Source organism: Oryctolagus cuniculus, chromosome 17 (genome assembly GCF_051225735.1).
Source record: "Oryctolagus cuniculus isolate XC-2025 breed Fujian yellow rabbit chromosome 17, ASM5122573v1, whole genome shotgun sequence".
Taxonomy (NCBI): domain Eukaryota; kingdom Metazoa; phylum Chordata; class Mammalia; order Lagomorpha; family Leporidae; genus Oryctolagus; species Oryctolagus cuniculus.
Window position 1 is genome coordinate 45,604,870 of NC_142883.1, and position 26,127 is coordinate 45,630,996.

At 49.2% G+C, this 26,127-nt stretch overlaps 1 protein-coding gene and 1 long non-coding RNA gene across 4 annotated transcripts in view; one reads left to right on the forward strand and one right to left on the reverse strand.

Annotated features, from left to right (window-relative positions):
* Positions 1-927: 927 nt before the first annotated feature.
* LOC149121211 (uncharacterized) lies at positions 928-8,285 on the forward strand. Of its 2 annotated transcripts, none has more exons than XR_016223899.1 (2): positions 928-1,230; positions 2,616-8,285. It is a non-coding gene; the product is annotated as an uncharacterized LOC149121211 (long non-coding RNA). The 2 variants fall into 2 exon arrangements; XR_016223900.1 differs by lacking the exon at positions 928-1,230 and adding an exon at positions 1,253-2,384.
* The window catches only part of BLMH (bleomycin hydrolase), a 51,820-nt gene continuing 33,314 nt past the window's right edge, over positions 7,622-26,127 (reverse strand). For both annotated transcript variants that reach the window (XM_051824607.3, XM_002718903.6), the window contains one exon: positions 7,622-8,586. In XM_051824607.3, coding sequence (XP_051680567.1) covers positions 8,572-8,586 — 15 coding nt within the window. In that variant the 3' untranslated portion in view covers positions 7,622-8,571. The remainder of the gene's footprint in view (positions 8,587-26,127) is intronic.

Here is a 26,127-nt window from a genome sequence, read left to right on the forward strand (position 1 = left end):
CGCCGGCATACCAGGTTCTAGTCCCAGTCGGGGCGCCGGATTCTGTCCCAGTTGCCCCTCTTCCAGGCCAGCTCTCTACTGTGGCCCGGGAGTGCAGTGGAGGATGGCCCAAGTCCTTGGGCCCTGCACCCCATGGGAGACCAGGAGAAGTACCTGACTCCTGCCATCGGATCAGCGCGGTGCACTGGCACCCATTTGAGGGTGAACCAATGGCAAAAGGAAGACCTTTCTCTCTGTCTCTCTCACTGTCCACTCTGTCAAAAATAAAAAAAATAAAAAGAAGAAATTATAAAAGTGAAAGAAGAAAGAAACAAAAAGAAATAAAAAAGAAATAAAAGTGTAGGAAAGACACTGGAATGGGCAATGCGCTGTCCAGGTCTAGAACCCTGGGACTTGCGTGGAGCACAGCCCGCTTCCCCGAGACACGGCTGCTCCCAGCCAGGCGGGATCACGCGTGGCTGAGAGTGACCAGGACGGTTTTGTTGTGTTCACTTAGGAAGGCAGCAGGCGCTTGTTCTGACGCTGCAGCAAGCATACCCTGAGCCAAGGCTTTTTGTGAAGTGGAGACAGACCCCTCCGCCCCAGCCCCTGCAGCTGGTCCTTGGTCCTGAGATGCTGGCAGTTGGCCTCCTTCTCCAGCTCTGAGCCCTTTCCCAGCCGGCACGGCAGGCGGGGGAGGACCTCGCTCATCCCAGGCCCCGGCTTCGTCCCCTGGTGTTATGTGCATCCTGTTTTCCCAACTACAGCCCCCCAGGGCCCAGCACGGCAGGGGCCACGCGGAGACAGAGGAGACACTCTGTGAGAACGGCTCTGTGCTAACAGCTCCATTGACCGAGCTTCTGCCTGGCACATCCTGGGTATTTTCATCTGTCCCTTTAATACCACGTGGCTAATGTGCCACAGAGACCCTTGGGCCACAGTTTGCTATATATGTTATTAAAAATAAAATCATTTTCCTCCTTTTCGAGCTGTGAGTTTTCCTTTATAAAATGTATTTGAGAGGAAGGGTGGGGGGCGGGAGAGAATGAGGGTGAGAGTCTCATTGCTCATTCATTCCCCAAAGGCCTGCAAAGACCCTGGCAGGCCAAAGCTGGGAGCCGGGAGCCGGGAGCCAGGAACTCGGTCCAGGTCTCCCATGTGAGAGGCAGGAACCCAACGACCTGAGCCACGACCGTTGCCTCCTGGGGTCAGGAAGCGGGAGTCAGAAGCTAGAGGAGGCATCAAACCCAGGTACGCCATTCTGGGACACAGGTTATATATTTTTTTAAGATTTATTTATTCGAAAGGCAGAGTTATATAGAGAAGGAGAGACTGAGACAGAGGAAAAGATCTTCCATCCGCTGGCTCACCCCCCATATGGCTGCAACAGCAGGGGCTGGGGCTGGGCCAAGCCGCAGCCAGGAGCCGGGAGCTTCACCCAGGTCTACCATGCGGGTGGCAGGGGTCCAAGCACTAGGTCACCTCCCACTGGTGTTGTAACTGGTATCTTTGCTGCTAGGCCAAATGCTGGCATCTCCTGCCCTTGCTTAATTCAGCAACAGTATTTCAATAATGACAGCATATAAACAGGCTCAGTGGGGTTAAGTGACTTCTGTATGCTCCCAGCGTGCAGCTCTGAGCCCACAACCCCCACTGTTCTCACCACGTCGGGGGCTGATCTGAAGCAGGGAAGGGTCCAGCTGCGAGAAAGTGAGTTCTCTCCACGGCACCTGCTTCCCCAGCACCAGCCGCCGGCGTGGCCCTGCGCCTGGGCTAAGCACTGAAGTGGGAGGATCGGCAGGGCTCCACTGGCCCCTCTGAGTTTAGGGAGGCAGACTTCTGATCTGTGTATACACCCGTAACTGATGACAGCTGTCAGGGAGTCGGCAGGCTCAGTCAGTCAGCCCGGCAGTGTTCGCAGGGAGCCTGGTGGGCAAGACCAAGTTCCTGCTCTGGGGAAGCTGACAGAGTATTGACTTTGGGAAAAACAGACAGTAAACATATAAATAAATAAATGGATAATCTCGGAATGTGCTAAGCTCTGTGAAGAAAATAGATTCTGGTAACAGTATGGACAGTGGCAGGTGTGGGGGTGGTAGAGGGAGTGGGGGCAGGGGAAGCTGGCTGCCAGCAGGCGACTGGGCATGGCCTTGACACTGGAGCCACCACCAGAACAGCGAGAAGCCAGCCATGCAAAGTCCTGAGGAGGAAGAGCAAGGGAGGCAGAAACGGGCAGGGTGTGCTTGAGGGACGCGCGCACACGAAGGGGGTGACTCAGAGAGGCGGGCAGGGCCCAGGCCTGGAGGCCACGTGTTCCACCGTTGCCCGTGTCCCAGGAGATGTCCAAGGACTTCTTATCTGTTCTGGAGGAGTCTGGATGGGGTGACCCACAGGATGCCAGCCAGGTGAGATGGCGGGGGGGCTACAATCCCAGGGCAAGCACACCCTGGTGTGTTCTTCGTGGCTCTGCCCTGGCTCGAGAGTTGGCTGCAGAGATGGCTACTGATCTAGAGCTCTCTGGAGGAGCCGGTGAGAGAGGAAGCGACGCACATTCTGTGAGGGCCGGAAGCGCAGCTGGAATGAACCGAGCCTTGTCTCCTTGGCCCTCATCCTCTCCTCTGTGATAACGTGTACAGGACGAGGACCAGTGGATTCCAACCCGTTTGTGTCATGGACACCAAGGAGGAAGCGTTATCCCCGCAAGCAAGCAGCTCATGGTTCTGAGTCAGCTGTGTCCTAGAGGCTCACCTGGAATCGCCGAGTTCACCAGCGACCGACCACAGCCGCCGGCAGCAGCGCTCACCCCCACCACGCTGCGGGAACGGGAATTACAGTGCAGGGCCCTGGCGCTGCCAGCAGCAGACTGAGCTGTTCTGTTCTTGGGGGGAGGCCGAGGCGAGCGCACGGGCCGTGACCACATCCTGGAGGCACGTCTCCTTATCTGAGCTCGGCTTCTGGGACACGGGCTCAGCATGACTCTCCCGCCTCGGAGCAGGCCCGGGGCCGGCCAGGACCTTCCAGAGGTCAGAGTCATCGGGCCTGCCTTCCGGAGACAGTCATCCGGAGTTACAGGGGAGGGCAGCTCCGTGCTCACCCAGATAGTCCCACACTTTTCCAGTTCAGATCACTGGGGAGAACCTCTGCCCGTCGCCATGTGTCTTCAGCAGAGCTTACCCACCTGTTTGTCCTCCCTGGATCCTGACTTGGTTTGAAAATGACTTTTGTTAAGTATTTGATTATAGGGGTTGGCACTGTGGTGCAGCAGGTCAACGCCCTGGCCCGAAGTACCGGCATCCCATATGGGTGCCAGTTCTAGTCCTAGCTGCTCCTCTTCCGATCCAGCTCTCTGCTATGGCCTGGAAAGCAGCAGAAGATGGCTCAAGTCCTTGGGCCCCTGCACCCACGTGGGAGACCTGGAAGAAGCTCCTGGCTCCTGGCTTCAGATCGGTGCAGCTCTGGCCGTTGCAGCCAATTGGGGAGTGAACCATCGGATGGAAGACCTCTCTCTCTGTCTCTACCTCCGTTAACTTTTTCAAATAAATAAAATAAATCTTTAAAAAAAGTATTTGATTATAAAGATTATCATCCCCCGCCCCAAGACTTACATATTTGAAAGGCATAGAAGATCAATCTTCCATCTGCAGGTTCACTCCCCAGATGGCCGCCAATGACCGGGGCTGGGTCAGACTAAAGCCAGGAGCTTCCTCTGGGTCTCCCACATGGGCTATCTGCTGCTGCTTTCCCAGGTGCATTAGCAAGGAACTGGATCGGAAGCTGGGTCGCCGGGAACACGAAGGCAGAGACTTAACCCTAGTCTCCCTTTATGCCACAGCGCTGGCCCCAGACTGTTTTTAAATATTGCTGTGCTGGATCTGCTCGAGGACTTTTTCATCTCTGTTTTGGGTGAGATTAACTTTTTTAACCTATCCTCAAAGTTACGTCAGTCTCATAACATAATTCTTTAGGTTGCAAAATTATTCTGCCTTTCCTTTTGGACCAATCAAGATTGTCCAGAGAAGAGCTGGCATCTCCTGGGTACCGGGGTCCTAGGAACCTGGGCTGGCAGGGACATTTGCAGTCAGAGTGCTCAGTCTTCCTGTCCTTCCATCGGGTACTGCCCCCCATGCTCCAGACCACACAGGGTCTGCCCTGCTCACCAGCTGCCTGGCACAGGAGAATCCCAGAGACGGGCGCCCTTGTAGTCACCCTTCTCTTCCCCAAACCCATAGGCAACACTATCTGGCATGACCACAGCTGAATTTGAGGGGTTTTATGCAACGTTAACTTGACTTCTTATTGCTGACCTTCGCCACGACTGACTCATTATTCAACTTTCTCATCTCTGCTCAGTCTTTCAGTTACCCCCTCTGCTTTCCTGCTTCCAACACTGTGTTTTTGCCTCTTCGGTTCTTCCTGCACATGAGGACTGGTATCTCCTAAACAGTCCTCTACTGTTGCTTTTGATGAAGTTCTTAGTATCTTCTATTTTTCAAATATCTGCAAGCACCTATAATATCCTTTTACATTCTGTGAGCTTTTTTTTTTTTCTGTCTTGCCAGAGATTTAATTTGCTTCTTTTAGAAAATTCATTTTGGGGTGGACGTTGTAGCACACCGGCTTAAGGTACCGCTAGCAACATCTGCATCTCATACTGCAGTGCGGTTTAAGTAGCAGCTCCTCTGCTTCCAAGCCAGCTTCCTGCTAATGAGCCTAGGAAGGCAGTCAATGATGACTCAAGTATTTGGGTCCCTGCCGCCCATGTGGGAGACGTGGATGGAGTTCCTTACTCCTGGCTTTGGCCTGGCCCAGCCATTTGAAGACCAAATCAGAGGATGGAAGATCTCTCTTTTTCTCTTCCTCTGTTGCTCTGCCTTTCAAATAAATAAATCTTTAAATAATCTGAAAGAAAACTGCATCTGTACTCAGAGTGTACAGACTTTTCCCTGGACGTTCCTTCCAACACAAGGCAGTACAACTACTTAACATTTACAAGGCAGGTAGTGTAAGTACTTAAGAGGTAACATGAGAGGCCTGCACAGGTCACATGCAAACACTGTGCCACTTTATGCAGGCGATTTGAACATTCAGGGATTCCGGAATCCTCAGAGGGTCCTAGAATCAACCCAAAGGGAGATATATAGATATAGATATATAGTCATCATTGGTGTTACATATTTATACATCTAGTAATTACTGACACATTTAAGTGTACTTCTACAATCTTGTTTTGGACATTGTGTTTGTCCTGCCTCTATTTTCCCTATCTTAACTTCTTAAAGATTGATTATATTTCCTTGTTCTATTTATTCTTGATTGGAAGCTATTAGTATCTGCTTGTTTTGTAGCAGTTAATCTAGAAATTAACACATGCCAACATGCCTAAGTCTACACCAAGGTCCTCAGAACATGTTCACTCCAATCACCGCCTTCCCTCGTCTTCTGCTACTTTCATGTCTTCATTTTCTCCTTTTCTGAACCCTGCAAGACTTAACTTGTGGTCACTGGCTGCTTAGGTCAGCCACGTGTTAGTCACTTTATTTGCTCCACAGTCTTTGACACTTTTTTTTTTTTTGACAGGCAGAGTGGACAGTGAGAGAGAGAGACAGAGAGAAAGGTCTTCCTTTTGCCGTTGGTTCACCCTCCAATGGCTGCCGCGGCCAGCGCGCTGCAGCCGGCGCACCGCGCTGATCCGATGGCAGGAGCCAGGAGCCAGGTGCTTTTCCTGGTCTCCCATGGGGTGCAGGGCCCAAGCACCTGGGCCATCCTCCACTGCACTCCCTGGCCACAGCAGAGAGCTGGCCTGGAAGAGGGGCAACCGGGACAGAATCCGGCACCCCGACCGGGACTAGAACCCGGTGTGCCAGCGCCGCCCGACACATTTCAAACCTTCCATGTGGGATCACTTCACCTCTTTCGGCAGAAGCCCAGTTTAAAAAACCATTGGGACTGGCACTGTGGTGCAGAGGGTTAGTATCTCGTCTGCAGAGCCGGCATCCCATATGGGTAAACGTTCAAGTCTTGGCTGCTCCTCTTCCAATCCAGCACCCTGCTAAGGGCCTGGGAAAGCAGTAGAGGATGGCCTAAGTCCTTGGGTCCCTGCAGCCACGTGGGAGACCCAAAAGAAGCTTTTGGCTCCTGGCTTCGGTCTGGCCCAGTTCTGGCCACTGCAGCCCTTTGGGGAGTGAACCAGAAGATGGAAGATCTGTTTCTCCTCTCTTGCAAATAAATAAATCTTTTTAAAAATAGGTATTACTTAGAGGTCATTCAGGGTGCTGCTTGTAGAATAAATAGTCTTTGTAGCACCTCAAGTTGGATTAAAAAAAAAAAACACTTTATTTTTCATATTATTTGGAAGGCACAGAGACAGAAAGACACAAAGGAAGATCCTCTGCCATTCCTCCAATTCCTGCAATAGCCAGAGCTGGGCCAGGCTGAAGCCAGGAGTCCAGATCTAATCTGGGTCCCCAGCGTGGGTGGCAGGGACTCAACTTCTTGAGCCATCACTGATACCTTCCAGGGTCTACACCAGCAGGAAGATGGAATCAGAAGTAAAGATCCCAACTTCTGCACCAAACACCCACCCACACTCAGTTTTTTCCTGAAGATGTTCTTTATCTCACCCTGTTCCTAGAAGATAATTTATTGAGTACAGAATTCTAGATTCACAGTTAAGTTCTCATCGTGCCTTGAGGATATTTCACCATCTTCTAGCACATATTACTGATGAGAAGTTAGCTATCAATCTAATTGTCTTTTCTTTATATCATCTTTTGTTTTCAAGATTTATTTATTTATTTGAAAGGCAGAGTTAGAGTAGAGAACTTCCATCTGCTGATTGACTCCCCAAAAGGCCTCAATAGCTGAGGCTGGGTCAGGCTGAAGCCAGAAGCCTGGAACTCCACTGGGGTCTCCCACATAGGTGGCAGGAACCCAGGTACTTGGGCCACCCTCTACTGCTTTCCTAGGTGCATTGCAGGAAGCTGGATTGGGAGTGGAGCAGCTGGGACTTGAAGTGGCACCCATGTGGGAAGCTGGCATCGCAGGCAGCCACTTAACTTGCTGTGCCACAACACAGGACACTCTTTCCTTCTTGAATGCTTTTAGGATGTGTTTTGCAGTTTTACTATAATGTGTTCAGAAATGGAACAAAATTACCGGGATATTATAAGCCCTTTGGTTGAAGCTTGAGCCTTTATCTAACGTTGCCTCAGGCAGTGCTGGGATGGGAGCATCTCCAGCTGGGCTAGATTCAGAACGGTAGGGGCACGGGTGCTGCTGGGAGATGCAGACCGGGTGCTCTATTGCTTTCAGTGAAAGGAGACCCAGTCTCACACCATACGGGTTCTCTGGCCCCAGGTTAATGAAGGCCAGGCCCAACGGAGTCTCACTTCCACCCTTGCAGGGACCCTGGACCTGGGCAGAAGAATGACAAGGCGGCAAGGCACAGGCCTGAGACACGGTGCTGGGAAGCCCTCTGCAGGAGCCGCGAGGGCACCTGCAGGCTGGGAAGCGAATGCCCTGCAGAGAGGCTGAGGCAGGCAAGCCCTGGGCCCTCTCGTGTTTCCCCGTTGACGATCAGGAGCCACCTGGTTGCTTCCATTCACAGCTAACCCGCACTTCTCAGACAGATCCAGCCAGCGTATTCTCATTTAGTAAAGTGTTTTATTCAAAAGCTTCTCAGCACCATCCAGTTGTCAGAAAGAATGGATATCGCCTTTTCCTGCCCACCCGACCCCCGATCAGAGGCAGAGTTAAACCGCGTGGCTAGAGCCCCCCGAAGGATTATAATTGAGATCATGATAAGGTTTGCGGCTGTTCTCTCACCCAGCTTTCTCTAAGCTTCTGCTTAAACCCAAGTAGAGCTGAGCGCCCCGCAGTTCAGAACAACAGGAAGGAATCATGTCAGGCCTGATCAACCTCCCACTCTTGGGCTGTTAGAGGCACATGAAGTTACCTTGAAGAAACCGAATTCAGTGACTGCCTTCTGGGGGGGGACAGTGCTACTGCCAGGCAGCGTGCAGTGCTGTGAGCTCAAACGGCAGGTGACCCTCCCCCTGCTGTATGCTAAGAAGAAGCATTAGGTCTGTTTCCTCTCCAGACACCTCACTCTCATCCTCGCCTGTCTTATTAAAACACAGACACTGAATCAAACCCTTTCGCCAGAGTGAAGACAAACGCTCACATCTGATTAAAATGCTAAGAGATCCTGAGCTGTTTCAGGTGAAGAGAGAAGATAGAATGACCTGATCTTTCCCTTTTTTTTTTTTTTTATGAATATTCTGTTTCAGCATAAAGCACACTTCCCCGAAGAGGCTCCTGGAGGAGACTGGAAATCCAAAAGTCTGACGTGTCCTGTGGGAACACACAGTCACCTCGGTAACTTTGGCGTCAGCCCCTGGATGTCCTTTGCAGCAACTTCAGGTCCCAAGGGAGGAGGCAAGAGTCAGGGGCAGCATCACTCAGCCAAAGCCCCCATCGGGTCCCATGCTGGCAGGACAATGGGCTCCTGCTCTAACACGGCTAGCACCTCTTCAGGGACATGCTTCCTGTCCACCACCACTTCGTAGACGTACTCAGAGAACCACTCGTCTGTCATGCACAGGTAACCTGGAGGAAAGAACAGAAGCCACATGAGTCCAGAGGGAAACGGACAGAGAGCAGGATCCTGTTGCTGCTACGAAGAAACCTCTACCGGGGGTGGGTGCTTGGCGCAGGGGCTGAGACGATGCACAGGTGCCCACATATCGGAGTTCCAGCTCTGCTCCCAACCCTGGCTCCTGTTAAATGTGCAACCCGGGAGGTAGGAGGGGCTGGCCCACGTACCTGGGTCCCTGTCACTCATACAGGAGACCAAGACTGAGTTCTTGGCTCCTGGATTCAGCCTGGACCAGCCCCTGCTGAAGACGTTTCGGGGGTGCAGTGCATGGAGAGCTCTTTCTCAGCTTTTCAAATAAACTAAGATGTGGGAAAACCTTTTACAAAACCAGCACTTGCAGTGTTTTTCAGCTTGTCCATCTGTAATCTCATCGAAACTAAGTTGCAAGTCTGTGAGGCAGACAGGACGGGCATGGCTGGGGTGCAGTCACTAGCTGACGTGCCCAGAGTCGGGCTTGCTGACCGTGACCCAGTGCCAGCAGGCAGGTGGAAATGCTTCTTGTTCACACAGCCACACCTGGGGGTGCCTCCTGAGCGTGACAAGGGCAAGCACACGGGATCTTCTCCCCTGCTCCCAGAGACACTGGCTGTTCTCCTCCCTCCCTCTCTATCCTACATTCCCGTGGCAACTGGCTAAGCTGCTAGAGCCATCTAGATGGGGCCACGTCATCATTCCTAGGTAAACACTTTTGTTCAGATGAGACTGTGTGGGCCAAATGATCACCAGTGCTTGCTCTGCCAGGAGGAAATCTGACAAGGATCAGGCAGAACCAGAGACGCAGAGAGCTGCGCACGTCGTCCTTTCAGTACGGCCCTAGGATTTAGGATTTAGGGATTTCTCCAGTGGGCAGAGCTGTCCACAGTAGCCCTGTGCTAACGCCACGGGAAGAACTGGGCTGAGAGAGAAGTGCAGCATCATCAGGTCGCCATCTGAGTAGCCTGCCTCTTGCCATCAACAAGAATCACCGGTGTCCCCGGCTCCACCCCAGCCACACAGGTTCCCTTCAGGAACACTTTCAAAAACTCACACGGTAAAAATACTTCACCTAAGCTGCTGCTAACATGAAGAGCCAAATCAACATGCGAGACTAAATAAAGTGAGCCTATGTGAAAGAAGAATGGGTCACTGGGCCAGGGCGGGGACACGGAGCACATAACTGTGTACAAGGAGCACTGCGCAGACACCAAGGACTCACAGGACCCTCCCTGCAGCCACCACCATCTTACCATGTCTGGCACCTGCTGCATCTGTGAGACACTGCAGCCCGTTTTCTCTCCAAGTGTCTGTGTGAATCTAGGCCTGTGTTCTACTACCACGTCCCACAGGGGAAGACCCAGGGAGAGGTAGAGGATGTAGCTGTTTCTCTCCAGAGGGTCTGACAGTGCAGCATCCTCCAACTTCTTGACTGAAGGTCCCTTAAGGGTCTTGAAATTACTGAGGAACCCTAAACGTTAAGGTAGGCTGTATCGGGGCTGGCACTGTGGCGTAGCAGGTAAACCCACCACCTGCGGTGCCAGCATCTCATATGAGCACCAGTTCGAGTCCCAGCTGCTCCACTTCCAATCCAGCTCTCTGCTATGGCCTGGGAAAGCAGTGGAAGATGGCCCAGGTCTTTGGGCTCCTGCACCTGTGTGGGAGACCCAGAAGAAGCTCCTGGCTTCAGATCGGCCCAGCTCTGGCCATTGTAGCCATCTGGGGAGTGAGCCAGCAGATGGAAGACACCTCTCTCTCCCTCTCCCTCCCTCTCTTTCTCTCTGCCTCTTTGTAACTCTGCTTTTCAAATACAAAAATAAATCTTAGGAAAATAAAAAGGTAGGCTGTATCTACTGACACTACATCAGAAATTACAAAAGAAAGTTAAACATGTTCCTCAGGGGTGGGCATTTGGTGTGGTGGTTCAGCTATCACTTGGGATCCCACTCTGGAGTCCCTGGGTCCAAGTCCCAGCTCTGGCTCTCCATTCCAGCTTCCTGCTAGCAACCTGGGAGGCAGCAGGTGATGACTCACGTACTCGGGTCCCTGCCACCCCCTGAGAGACCCAGGCTGAGTTCCTGGCTCCTGGCTTTGGTCTGGCCCAGCCCTGGCTGTTGTGGGCATTTAGGGAGTGAACCAGTGGATAGCTCTCTCTGCCTTTAAAATTAAATAAATAGATAGATAAATAATTTAAAAACCTATTTAAAATAAAATTAAAAATATAAATATAAACAGTATATTTTAAGGAAAATGTATTTTCTAAAACAAAAACTTGTTTTAAGTTAGGAAAGTGACACTGGCTTACGTTCAGTGTCTGGCTTTGTAGGAGATAGTGGGATTCTCATATCTGTGTACACGCCATTGCAGCACATTGTTCTGGCTGAAGTACATAAAGACAACCTGGCGTCACACAGACCCTCTATTGAAGGAAAGATCTTGTAGACCCTTTAAAAGGGCCCTAGGGACTTCTGGGGGTACCCAGTCTATACTTTGACACCTGCTGCTTTTAGGACAAGACTGATTAAAATAATTAAAAGGCAACACAATGGTACATCCAATTTTGCAATCTAAATGGTGTGGCAGAGGACACTACTTAACCTAAAGAAACAACTGCTTGGGTAAGGTCACCTGTGCCCAATTCAGCTTCTCACCTCTGCCTGCAGCCAAGGACAGCCCACCCTAGGGTGGCGCAGTGTGTTTATGTTCAAAAAGAATATGCCCTGAAAAGATGCTAGACAGGAAATGCAGCCTGAGGGACTGATCCCACAGCCTCTTCTCAGTGGGGGACACAGGCAGGGAGGACACAGCTGACCCTGGGGTCTGCGCTCTTCTGCTCTCTGTCCTGATTATCCACTTAGGCCCCTGGCTGCACGGGTGTTAGTCAGGCAGAATCCACTCTAGCATCATCAGGTTCTTGTCAGCTGAACGGCCAACCAGTACCACTTCCCACTGCTCCCTAAGTGCTTCTGGGGAACTCAGCATTTGCCTTCTCAAAAGGAGCCTTCAGCGAGCAGAAGACCAGACTGCCACACACGGCGCCCTCTGAGACATTAGTCATCCTTGCCCTTCGCACACCGCAGGCTAACTGGGTCCTTCAGGGCCTCTGGGCATCAGGCAGGTAAAGGGGAGAGGCAGCCTCGTGTAATAAAGTTCTGTGTCCTTCTCACAATACTATCACCAAGCAATCAAATGAATCTTCAAAGACTGTCCCGAGAAAATGGACAATAAGTGCATCTACACTATCTTGTTCCCAAGGCAGATCAGATTAAGTCCTCACAAATTAAAACCCCTATCAGTTGTAATCCACCCTTTCAATGTCCCTGCCAAGAGACTGCCTTGATTAGTCTCTCTCTTCAGGATATGAGTTCTTTGGGGCTCACGAAAACCTCCCAGTCCAGGTGGCGGCCAAGTAATTGCACCCAGAGCAGATAACGGACTTGCGGCTGCTGTAACTGTTGACTGGGGAGAGATGGAGTTTGAGAACATTAGCATCTGAGGAGTCTGAGGGAGGGAGTGCTGCTGGGGGAGAAGTTCAGGCAGGACCCGTGGCCACTGGGATCTGAGGAGAGCTGCAGCCCCTGGCCCAGGCCAACACAGGCATCCCCCGTAGGCAAAGGCAAAGGCAACAAAATGAAAACCTGCTCCAGGGACCCCGGGTTACACTCAGGGAAACAGAAAAGTGGATAAAGAAAGTCAACTCTAGAAAACCTAAGGTGATGTTAAATTTTGCTTGAATTTTAATGCCTCATTTACATGCAACGAGGAATAAATAAAGTAAGCAAACAGACCCTTAAAGCACATGGCAACGCCTCTGCAGCTGGAAGGCAGAGCAGGGCCACTGTAAAGGGAAAAGCAGCGTCTGTGGAATGTGCTGGAGAGAGCCTGGTGAGCTTCCGACAGTTAGTTCAGGGAAGGAAGGACTTCACTGGTGAAGACGGTTTTCTGAAATCCTACAGAGCTAAGATGTAAACCTCTCAGACCAGATTAAGGGGACAAATGTACTTATTCATGAATTAGAAACAGCTTGTATTTTTGTTGTCTTTGTTCTAAGAAGTATTCTACCTAACAAACTATTCATGGTTACTCTGTGTGTGTGTGTGTGGGGGGGGGGGGTGTTTAGTATTTGTAAAAAGGCCCTACAAAACAAGCTGTGTGTTCTGCTCGGATGCACCTGCCTTGCAGCGTGGTCCTGAGGCAGCCGGGCTCCCAAGACCTCATTAAGTCACTGCTGATCTTTCACCTGACGGCCATGGCTCAAGGATGCAAACGGCTCCCAGAAAAGACAGCAAAAACCTCCTGGCACTTGTCTCATGTCTTCACCTCCCAAATAAAGAGAAACCACTCACAGGGCACTCATTAGTCAGTCATGTAAATAAAACTGCAAAGCCTGTGTAGCAACATGGAGAAATGTTTAACTGACAATATCCTGTATAATTACAACTACATTACTAAAAAAAAAGACATAAAAAGCAGTAACGATAATTTTATGGGTAGGTGATTTTTTTCCCCTCAAATTTCTGAAATGTTGTATTTTTAAAAAAAAAAAAGATTTATTTATTTGAAAGATACAGTTACAGAGGGAGGGATGGAGAAAGAAACAGAAGAGACAGAGATGTTCCATCTGCTGGTTCACTCCCCAGATGGCTACAAAAGCCAGGACAGGGCAGGACTGAAGCCAGCAGGCAGGAGCTTCTTCCAGGTCTCCCACGCGGGTGCAGGGGCCCAAGCACTTGGGCCATCTTCCACTGCTTTCCCAAGTGCATTAGCAGGGAGTTGATCAAAGTGGCACAGTGGGGACTTGAATCAGTGCCCATGTGGGATGCCAGCACTGCAGATGGCAGCTTTATCCACTAAGCCACAACGCCAGCCCCTTGTTGTTGTTGTTTTTTTTTTTTGGGTTTTTTTTTTTTTTTGGACAGGCGAAAGGTCTTCCTTTTCCATTGGTTCACCCCCCCAATGGCTGCTGCGGCCGGCACACCGCGCCAATCCAAAGCCAGGAGCCAGGTGCTTCTCTTGGTCTCCCATGCAGGTGCAGGGCCCAAGCACTTGAACCATCCTCCACTGCCTTCCTGGGCCACAGCAGAGAGCTGGATTGGAAGAGGAGCAGCTGGGTCTCGAACCGTTGCCCATATGGGATGCTGGCGCTTCAGGCCAGGGTGTTAACCCGCTGCGCCACAGTGCTAACCCCTGCTCTACTTATGATCCAGCTCTCTGCTGTGGCCTGGGAAAGTAGTGGAAGATGACCCAAGTCCTGCACCTGCATGGGATACCCGGAAGATGCTCCAGGCTCCTGGCTTTGGAAGGGCCCAGCTCTGGCTGTTGCAGCCATTTGGGGAGTGAACCAGCGAATGGAAGAATTCTTACTTCCTCTGTCTCTCTAACGGATAAATCTTTAAAAAATTAAGCTGTTATAAACATTTCTGCAAGTAAAGCTCAGTTGCTTATTAACCCATTGCACCCCAATGCTGGCCCCTTTTTAAAAGATATTTATTTAATTGAAAGGCAGAGTGACGGAAGACGACGGGGGAAGATAAGGAAGGGAGAAAGAGAAAGAGACAGATCTTCCATCTGCTGATTCACTCCCCAAATGACCACCAATAGCCAGGGCTGCGCCAGGCCAAAGCCAGGAGCCTGAAGCTCTATCCGGGTCTCCCACATGGGTGATAGGAACTCAGCTACGCTGGCCATCAAGTACTGCCTGATAGGGACACTAGCAGGAAGCTGGGTTGGGGGCAGAGGCAGAACTTGATCCCAGGCACTCTGATAGAGGATGCTGGGAGTCCTAAGTGGCAACTCAACGCCCCCTCTCCCAGCCCTGCGTGTTCAGAAGGATGGATAACAGGATGTCCTAAGCACTGTATATATTAACTCACTGCAACACTGTAATAGCAAAACACTGGAAACAACCCAAGTTCTGTTAGTAAGGGAACTGGTTAAATAAACTACGGTGCGTCCAGACAATGGAAGACAGTGAGGCTGGACAAATGTGGAATGTCCTGACAAGGAAGTACCTCCAAGAGCAAGCTAAGAGGAAGCTGCAGAGTAAGGCATGAGCTGTGTGCTACCTGGTGAAAGGAGGCTACTAAACAGGGGAGAGACCCAGAAACCAACAGATATGGAATCTGGTGGAGGAGGGTGGAAACAGTTCCCTCTCTGTACAATGTAACTTTATTTTTTATTAAAAGAATGACACTTTAGAAAATTAAAATAAAAAAACCCACTCACCCATATACAAGAATCTGACGATCCTATCAGGAGTTTACACTCCACAATGCAATTTCCCATGCTCTACCCTTGCTTAGATCTTAATCCTCACAACACTCTGAGGCAGGCGGGATTGGGTTTCACTGCCAAGGTCAGGCAGCTACATCAAACTCTGTTCTTTTTTTTTTGTTTGTTTGTTTTTGTTTTTTTTTGACAGGCAGAGTGGACAGTGAGAGAGAGAGACAGAGAGAAAGGTCTTTCCTTTGTCGTTGGTTCACCCTCCAATGGCCGCCGTGGCCTGCGCACCGCGCTGATCCGATGGCAGGAGCCAGGTACTTATCCTGGTCTCCCATGGGGTGCAGGGCCCAAGCACTTGGGCCATCCTCCACTGCACTCCCTGGCCACAGCAGAGAGCTGGCCTGGAAGAGGGGCAACCAGGACAGAATCCAGTGCCCTGACCGGGACTAGAACCCGGTGTGCCAGCGCCGCAAGGCAGAGGATTAGCCTAGTGAGCCGTGGCGCCGGCCAAACTCTGTTCTTAACTTCAAGTTTGGAGTTTCCCATAGGGCTCGGCTGCTAGGCGGCAGAGACTTGGCAGGGAGTGATGACAGCAACAGGTAAACGCGGTGCCTCTGTGTCTGGACCTAACCGCATGCACTCACAATGCCACACAGGCCCAGGTACCCAGCTTTTGCAAGGTCCATTTATGGGGTATTTTGTATCCTCAATTCAAGAGATGCCATGTGTCCTAAGTATGTGTGTGGATTTCAAAGGATGGGTGACATGCTGAGCAGCGTGTAAAAAAGCCAGGGAAAGCGGCTGGCGCCGCGGCTCACTAGGCTAATCCTCCACCTGTGGCGCCAGCACACCGGGTTCTAGTCCTGGTCAGGGCGCCGGATTCTGTCCAGGTTGCCCCTCTTCCAGGCCAGCTCTCTGCTGTGGCCTGGGAGTGCAGTGGAGGATGGCCCAAGTCCTTGGGCCCTGCACCTGCATGGGAGACCACGAGAAGCACCTGGCTCCTGGCTTTGGATCAGCGCGATGCACTGGCCGCAGTGGCCATTGGAGGGTGAACCAATGGCAAAGGAAGACCTTTCTCTCTGTCTCTCATTGTCCACTCTGCCTGTCAGAAAAAAAAAAGAAAAAAAAAAGGGACCAAAGCACCCTCCTGTGACCACAACTGCTGCTGGGACAGAGACCTGAGAGGCTGCTTCTTTCTCACAGAGTACAGATAAAAGCCTGGCTATGTGGTGAGGGCATGTTTATGATCGTGAACTGTGTGCTGATAAGAGATACTCCTGGAGCCGGATATTACTTGTGGCCTCTTTCAGAAACAAAAGGCTAGTAAAGGTACTGTCTCCCTGGTCAATACACCAGGAAAAACGCAGGGTGGAAATGTGGGAGGGAAAGGAGCTGTCTGGATCTGTGGCTTGTATTCTTTTCTACCATCAAACCACAAAACAGTTCAGATAGAAGGAAACCTGTTCCAAGGGTCGCCTCCTACTAAGGAGCCAAGAAGAAACCTGTACCCCTCAGGCTGCCTTCTCCTTTGCCTGGGCCAGTGAGCAGACCAGGGAAGCCCGAGAGACACGCCTCTGATGGGATCTCTGATGTGGGAGCAGGAGCGGAAAGCACACCTGGGATGTCATCCAAGGGTCTGTCTGCCCACTCAAACCCAGTGACTTCTCTCTCACCCCCAAACTGTCACGATTCCTGTTTGTTTCAGGCCAAGCCTGCTTTGTGGTCATCCCGCAAGAGCCACACGGACGGAAGCCACAGTCCTTCTTGGCCTCCCTTCTCTGAGTTGTCCAAAGCACATTCCAAATGCCCTTCTCCACAACCACATCCTTGGTGTCCTCCTTTTCCCATTCCTAAAAAATGCCACAGCCCCAGAACACTTCCTCCAACTCCACTCACTCGTGAAGAACCCCTAAGGAACATTCACGGCTCCAAATTGCTCGGGTAGTTTTCCCCTGTATCATTCTGCACTTAAACATGGCTCCTGCAATGTATCATAGCCACCACAGGCGGCAGCATTACAGCCTCACTCCCTGCCTCCCCCGCTGGGCACCCAGCATGCTGCTGATGCCATACAGCCACACCCCTCCCCCTTCCCAAGGTTCCCAAACCACCTGCAAGTCCAGCCCCTGGCTTTGGGGGTGCTCTCTCCACCCCCACCTTCCTCAGTAACCTCAGCTTCAATGTCTTCCTGCTGCCTCCCCAACTCAGGGTCCTCCCTGGTTTTGTTTTTCCTCTTTCTCCATCATCTGCCTTCTTTGCTTTTCTCGGTCTATTTATCCTGTATCTTACAGTCTGAGGAGCACACCATGAATGCCATTTCGGTCACATTCCAGCCCTCCTCAAATCCCCTTCCTGTGTCCCAGGTGAGTAAGTATAAATCCCTCTGAGGGTCAGAGACACTCACTCCTCCACAGCCTGTGCACGGTCCCCTGCATCCCGTCAATAAATGGGAGTGGACGCTCCTGCTAATGGTTTTTTCTCAGCACTGGGTCCATTCACCTCCACTGCCTTCTCTCACAGAACTAAGTCCACACTCCAGGTCATCCACCCAGTACACACGAGGGGACTGAATGCTTAGCAATCTAAGGTTGGAACAACGGGGCGAGAGAGGCAGCTCCTCTCCAGGAGGGAAGGTTGGGGCTCCTCATGCTCTCATGTCCTTGCTCACGTCAGTCTACACACAACATTAACAGCAGAGCAATGATGGCTACTACTTCTGAGTATCTTACACACCTGGCACGATTCTCACAACAATCCTAACAGGTAGATAAAATTTTTACCATTTTACAGATGAGAAAGCTAAGTGAAAAAAGTTACATGCTATGCCTGAGGGTTACACAGTCAACCATAGGACAGGCAGGAAGCAGATTCCAGGTTCAGTGCAAACACACGTTGGGAATAACTTGATAAAAACTGCGGGTCCTCTCCACAGAAGAAAGTGTGCGTGGGTGGGTGATGCACACACACATGCACTCACACGTCCTGCTACACCAGAGATGAGGGTCTGCCTCCCTCTAACCAAGCCTGCTTGTGTTAGCAGTCTCTGAGCCACAGTCTGTCCCCACTCTCACAGTGGTAACCGTCCCCCCATCACACTCTGCTAAGGAAATGCTGTGGAACTGGAGAACACAGGCTTCTTCCTCTAGTCTACTCCCAGGTACCGTGTTCTCACCAGCATCATGCAGGCTACTCAGTCAACAGCGACGGACAACGCAGAGTCCTCCTGAAAAAACTCCGACCTCCCCATGGGATGGCAGCAGCGCTTTTCCCCAGCCTAGAGAGGCCTGCAACCCTCAGAGGTGACAACAAATTTGTATCTTGTCCTTTTCCAAGAAATCAGAAACCTCTGCTGTTAGCTCCTAAGTTTACTCTTGCTTCAGCAAGTTCAGCTCAGATCTGCCTGTAATTGATATTTTGCTACAAATCCAGACCTGAACCTCAAACAGATTTGCAAATAAGTGACTGTCTTTTACAGTAGAGACTTTAAGGAAGCTGCCTGTGTCAAATTAAGAAATCTGAATTCCTATCCTATCTCTGCTACTGTACAACTGAGTAAGCAAAACCCCCCAAGTTTCAGTTTCTTCACACAAAGCAGGGGTATAATTACCAAGTGCACATCCTGAGTTATTCTACCATCATGAAGGGAGGTGAAGTAAACACAAATACATTAGCAAACACTAAATTTTTATGAAACAAGAAGCTGTGTAACTATGTCTTGAGCACCTCTGACAGAAACATGGAATATTCAATGAACTCTTTGATTTGGAGTGGATGTTTGGTACAGCAGTTAAGTTCCAGCCTGGGACACCCACACACCATATCAGATTGCCTGGTTTAAATTCTGGCTGCATCACTTCCAAAACAGCTTCCTGCTAATTACACACCTGAGACCCAGACTAAGTGCAACCTGGCCCAGTGTTGGCTGTTACAGGCATTGGGGGGGGGGGGGGGAGTGAATCAATGATGGAAGTTTTCTTTCCATCTTTATCTTTGCCCTTCAAATAAAATATAGAGCAAAAAAACCATAAAATTCTTTGATTTGTAGAACAGTATACAGTTTGAAAATGCTTCCATATATTTGACAGCTATATATAGACAAAACTGTGGGATCTCAAAAGGAAAACAGAGTAATTACCCATATTACTAATACACAGAAATGTGACACCACAAGGAATAAATTACTATCCAAGATATGTAACCAAGAGCAAGTATGAACTTGTCTCTCAACTCACCTGATTTTGCAATGCAACATTATACAAAGAATATGATGAGTTTGTTTCTTTATCTGAGACATAGAAGGGGAAGGAGAAAAGGAGACAGAGAAAGAGAAAGAAAGAAAGATGGAAAGCGCCTAGCTGTCGATTAACTCCCCAAATGCCTACAACAGCCACGGCTGAAGCTGGGAGTCAGGAGCTCAACCCAGGCCTCCCACAGCGGAGGGCAGAGACCCAGTGACTTGAGCATCACTGCTGCCTCTCAGGGTCTGCACCGGCAGGAAGCTGGGTGAGGAAACCAGGTGCTCTGATGTGGGATACAGGCATCTAAACACCTGCCCCATATAATGAGTCTCACGCCGAGCTTTGTACATTGTCTTCAAAATCACACGTGGCCGGCGCCGCAGCTCACTAGGCTAATCCTCCACCTAGCGGCGCCGGCACACCAGGTTCTAGTCCCGGTTGGGGCACCGGATTCTGTCCCGGTTGCCCCTCTTCCAGGCCAGCCCTCTGCTGTGGCCAGGGAGTGCAGTGGAGGATGGCCCAGGTGCTTGGGCCCTGCACCCCATGGGAGACCAGGAAAAGCACCTGGCTCCTGGCTCCTGCCATCGGATCAGCGCGGTGCGCCGGCCGCAGCGCGCCGGCCGCGGCGGCCATTGGAGGGTGAACCAACGGCAAAGGAAGACCTTTCTCTCTGTCTCTCTCTCTGTCCACTCTGCCTGTCAAAAAAAAAAAAAAAAAAAAAATCACACGTGGTAGTTTGGCTGGCGAAGCAATCAAAGGCCACAATGCTGGTGTTTAGGAAGCAGCAGAAACCCAGATGTAACATGAACTGACCACTAAATTTCTTTCTAACGTGCCAAAGTCTCTTTGAAATCATCAAGAGGCCCATGTTTAGGAGGAAGTCTGGAAATTTTACTAAAATGAAATCAGGAATAGAAAGGGTAATTTGTAAGAAAAGACAAAAACACGGGTTAAAAAGAATTTCAAATATTCGTGTTTCTGAAAGGTACAAAGCCAATTTGAAAAATGAAAAACTCACCTCAGTTCAAAATGAAAACCAACAGAGAGACTTCTTTAAAGAGAAAGATTTTCTTCAGTGAATACTTCAGAAGTAGAAAACATTATCACCCTCCACCCTCACTTAAAAGTTGTGTTACTGAAAATACGAGAAACTCAACAGCATTAAGATATGTGCTGAGGGGACTGGTGTCGGGGCCACTGCTTGCTGGCAAACCTGCATTCCACGCTGGAGTGTCCATCAAGTCCCAGCTACTCTGCTTCCAATCTAGTCTCCTGCTACTGTGCCTAGGAAGGCAGTGATGACAGCGGAAGTACTTGGGTCCTGGCAACTTACATGGGAGACTTGGGTTCCCGGCTCCTGGCTTCAGCCTGGCCCAGCACTGGCTGTTGAAGCCATTTGGGGAGTAAGTCAGCAGACAGGAATTCCCTGTCTCTCCCCCAGCCCGTTGTTCTGCCTTTCAAATGAATTAATTAGTCAATCAATCTTAGAAATAACTGTTATGATAATACCACATTCAGAGATCTGCTGTGCAAGCTTTACAATGAAAGACAATTTCATTACTAAGTGAACCAATCACAAATAAGTATAATTCCATAAGAATAGTTCATTAGAGAGATCAACCAAGAACTTAAATTATTTTTTTCAAAGATTTATTTATTTATTTGAAAGTCAAAGTTACACAGAGAGAGGAGAGAGAGCGAGGTCCTCCATCCGCCGGTTCACTCCCCAGATGGCTGCAATGGCGGAGCTGCACCGATCCAAAGCCAGGAGCCTCTCCAGGTCTCTCAAGTGGGTGCAGGGGCCCAAGCACTTGGGCCATCTCCACTGCCTTCCCATAGCAGAGAGCTGGATTGGAAATGGAGCAGCTGAGACTTGCCCGGTATCCTTATGGGAGGCTGGCACTGCAGGAGGCAGTCTCACCTGCCATGTCACAGCGCCGGCCCCAAGAACTTAGTTTATTAACTATGAAAAACACTTTGATTTATGCATTGCAGGATGTCAGTAACTACTAACTCTTGGTGACAGGCATATGGTGGAGTGGATTCCTTAACACTACTCTTGTTCATTTTGCATAGGTTTGAATTCACCCATGATAAAAAGTTAGGGAAAACCAAAACATTTTGTTATAATGTAGCATGGACAAAATAATTCAGGGAAATCTAGGTGGCTGCATAGTTTTCTACGTGCCCCTTCACTATGTGCTCATGTTAGACACAGACTCTCCACAGGCCACTCCCTGAACAGATCCCAGTCACAGTGATACTCTCAGGGCCTTTTCTCCTGACTTCAGACATCTGCATGTCTGGATTTTTCGTACGGTTTAATGTCCTTCCAGTTACTATGTCTGGTCACAATGATCACAATCGGACCCGTTATTTCTACGAGTGGAGTGGATGTTATTAGAACAGAAAGGCTGGGTCAGGTACTCGTTCAAGTCCTGGCTGCTCCACTTCTGATCCAGCTCTCTGCTATGGCCTGGGAAAGCAGCAGAAGATGGCCCAAGTCCTTGGGCCCCTGCAGCTGCGTGGGAGATCCAGAAGAAGCTCCTGGCTCTTGGCTTCAGATCGGCGTAGCTCTGGCCATTGCAGCCACAGGGGGTAAACCAGCAGATGGAAGACTTCTCTAATTCTGACTTTCAAATAAACAAATAAATCTTAAAAAAAAGAAAAAAGAACAGAAAGGCTGAGTGAAACACAGTGCAGTGGTTAAGAAGACTGGCTCTGGTGTCAGACTATCCAGACGATAACTGTGACTCTGTCACTTAGGTAGGAAGCATGCAGGTAGCTTTGACTTAAAGATTATGATCTTTTCAAATTCATTTCTTTTTTTTTTTTTCTTTTTTTTTTTTTTTTTACAGGCAGAGTTAGACAGTGAGAGAGAAAGAGAGAAAGGTCTTCCTTCCGTCGGGTCACCCAGCGAATGGCTGCTACGGCCGGTGCACTGCACCAATCCGAAGCCAGGAGCCAGGTGCTTCCTCCTGGTTTCCCATGCGGGTGCAGGGCCCAAGCAGTTGGCCCATCCTCCACTGCACTCCTGGGCCACAGCACAGAGCTGGACTGGAAGAGGAGCAACTGGGACAGAACCGGCACCCTGACTGGGACTAGAACCGGAGTGCTGGTGCCACAGGCGGAGGATTAGCCTAGGAGCCGCGGCGCCAGCCTTCAAATTAATTTCTAACTAAGGATGAAAGGAACACTTGGCCTTTTCAAAATGACAAATAGTCTAAGGAGTCCCAAGGTGTCCCTTTCATCTACCCATGTAATCCACTTCTGATATGATCTATAAACAAGGCACAAAATTCAAGTATTTCAAGAAGGAGGCCTCTCTCTCTCTCTCTTTCTCTGCTTCTCCTCTCTGTGTAACTGACTTTCAAATAAATAAATAAATCTTAAAGGGGGGAGGGGGCTGGCGCTGTGATGCAGTGGGTTAACACCCTGGCCTGAAGCGCCCGCATCTCATATGGGCACCGGTTCAAGACCTGGCTGCTCCACTTCCGATCCAGCTCTCTGCTATGGCTTGAGAAAGCAGTAGAAGATGGCCCAAGTCCTTGGGCCCCTGCACCCTCATGGGAGACCTGGAAGAAGCTCCTGGATCCTGGCTTCAGATCGGCGCAGTTCTGGCTGTTGTGGCCAACAGGGGAGTGAACCAGCAGATGGAAGACCTCTCTCTCTCTCTGCCTCTCCTCTCTCTGTGTAACTCTTTCAAATAAATAAATAAATCTTAAAAAAAAAAAAAAAAAAGGAATCAGGGGCAAAGAGAAAGCCATGTAATTATACATGTTAGATACACATTTGATTTTCAGTACATCTAACTATGAGTCCCAGAATTCACCAACATGAGATAACTCAACTGGTAAAATAAAGAACTTATTTTCCCTTTTATGTCTCTCCTTGTCAGAAGCAACCTCATCCATTTTATGGAATAGGTTACTTGATTTACCTAACAGTCTCTGGGCAGGACGGGCTGTGAACATGACTCAGGGGGAAGACCAGAGCCAGGACTGGGCAGAGGGCAAGGGCAGCTTGCCCAGGTATCTCTGCTCTGTTTACCTCCAGCCTGTAATATCAACATTGCTTTTCCAGAAATGTCAATCTTAACAGGCAGAAATCCCAAAGAGAACAGTAACAAACTGTTAACAATGTTATCTACGGAAGCAAAACACCAGCACGCTGTTTAAGGTTGTCCTATTTCCTGAGAGAGCACACAGAGAGGTCCTGCCTCAGTCATGCCAGCTGACGCCCAACAGGATGAGGTCCCGCTAGGGGAGACACAGATCCCAACCTAACAGCACACTACCTGCTCTCCTAAGGTCAGGACAGCTGAGCCAGTTAAATTAGATCATGTTTTCTTTCCTTCCTTCCTGGTAATGGTCAGAAAGACCATTACCAAGATATGCATGAGAATAATTTATTTTGGCTTTGAATGGACTATTCCCTACACCTAATCCAGTTCAACATCTTATCTTTTGGCTCTCTACTGAACCACTCTGCTCTGTATAATCTCAGGCATTTCAGCAATTTGAGAACAACAAAAAATGTCAGTCTAATCTTGACTAAAGAGCTGTGGATTTCACCAGGAAGGAATATAGGCAGACTACAAGGACCAAGGCCCCAGTCCTTTCAACATAATAATGAAATGAGCAAGCCTTCTGCTGAGTATAAGTAAAGATGAAGAAAAAAAGAGCAAGGTGGCCCAGAACCCTCCTAAAGAACAGGTAAAAAGGTTCAGAGTAATGGGGACACATAAAACATAGCATTTTCCTAACTTTACAAGTGTCCATCCTTACAACATCTACACACTCAGCGGCTGTTATAGAGGGAAAAACATAAAAAAAAAAAAAAAAAAAAAAAAAGCAAGCGGATAGATCCACGCTTGTCTAAATACACCATAATCTTAGCCTGCTCTCTTACTAGATGCTAACCTGTACAATATACCCAATTACAGGGACTGAATCTGACCAGAAAATAAACATAAGCCTCAGATTCATCTGAAGCAACAAGAAAACAACTTTCATTCAGTATCTTATGTTTACTATAAACAATCCATCTTTCTCAGGTCTAACTAAACTCTAAGTTACTTTTAATCTTTCCACTAGCTTTGTTGAGATTTAAAACCCTCTCCACCAGATTCCAACGTGTTTGTCTTAAAATGAAATCCACCTCTAACACTAATTTAAAGACATTTCCTCTACTTCAGAACAGTTCATGTAACAGGCACCTCTGCAACCCCACAAGTTCAGAAATGACAGACAGGGGACACGCGAGCCCATGGCGATGAAGGAAATGCATAAGGGGCGCTGGTGTCTGCCTGCAGACATGGAGCCACTCTGCTCCCAGCAGCACCTGTGACCATCTTCATGTGGAGATGAAGAGACTTGCAATGACGGACTAAGTGGCCGTCAGATTCTGGGCCTCATTTAAGAGCCTGGGCTGCTCAGTCAGCAAGTCAAGTTCAAAACTCAGGCTCTTCTAAGACATGAGTTTCTAAACATGAGTGACAGAAGCCCCATCTGTACCTGCACACCACCACTTCTACCTTTTACCCCTGGAAATCCTGATGCTCTGAGGAGCATGGGTGGAAAATCTCTACTCCAAACACAGAGAGGCAACAGCAAAGAGCAAAGATCTCTCCCGTCTCGTCCCCTCCCCTCTTCTTCTCTCTCTCTCTCTCTGTTTTCAAGCAGGTGCTGATTCCTGACGTTGAGATGTATGCTGAAGTTTGGTTACAAGTGACTGTGCATCTCACCTCTCTGGCTTCCCCATCTACTCCCTCCCAGTGTTTTAACTAGCCTTGTAAACTGTGGTTACTGTCTTCCTAAAAGACTCTAGGAAACAGCTGGTTACAAAATACCTAGCAAATGCCAACAGCACATAGCACCTGCACATAAACAAACTCACATGTACACATACACCAAGGTAGCTGCCACTTTTGGTTGGAAATCTTAAAAATTAAAGCATAAAAGCTCCTTTAAAAGGCTTCTATTGGGGCTGGCACTGTGGTACAGTGGGTTACGCTACCACTTGAAGTACCAGCATCCCAAATGAGCTCCAGTTTGAGTCCTGGCTGCTCCACTTCTGATCTAACTCCCTGCTAATGTGCCTTGGAAAAGCAGGGGAAAATGGTCTAAGTGCTTGGGTCCCTATAACTACCTGGGAGCTCTAGATGAAGCTCCTGGATCCTGGCTTCAGCCTGGCACAGCTCTGGCTGTTGCAGCCATTTGGGGAGTGAACCAGCAGATGGAAGACCTCTCTCTTTCTGTCTCTCCCTCTCTCTCTCAGTAACTCTACCTTTCAAATAAATAAATCTTAAAAAAAAAAAAAAAAGCAAACATCTGAAGAAAAAAAAAGGCTTCTACCTACTACTAACAACAGTCTAAAAGGTCTAAAAAAATTCAAGAATATTTATATTAAACTGTTAAATCAACAGTGATCTCAGGATGTCAGATTCTTAGATTTTTATTTTTTAATTTTTGCTATCTATAGTTTAAATTTTTCTACAATTCACATATTACCTGTGCCATTTTATTTAGCCTAATTACTATAATTTTTCAAAAAGACTTACTTATTTGAAAGGCAGTTAAAGAGAGGAGGGGGAGAAAGGGCTCTTCTATCCACTGGTTTACTGCTCAAATGACTACAACAACCAGGGCTGGGCCAGGACAAAGCCAGGAGCCAGGAACTCCATCCTGGTCTCCCATGTGGGCGGCAAGGGCCCAAGCAGTTAGGTCATCTTCCACTGCTTTCCTAGGCGCAATAACAGGGAGCTTGATCAGAATCGGAGCAGCCGGGACTGGAACCTGTCATCCGAAATGGGATCCAGCACTGCAGGCCATGGCTTAACTCACTTGTGCAGTAACACCGGCCTGTGTTACTATTATTTATTCATAATTTCTGCCAGGGGCTTGTCTTACCAGCATAAAAATGTTCTAAATAGTAACCAGAGCATTCTTCTCTTCAGGTTTCACAACTTCTACAAGGTCTCAAATAAATGTCTAAAGAATGTTTCTGACAAATTCCATTCTCTTGCTCAGAGGGGTTCTGACTCTCCAGAGCTCTGGT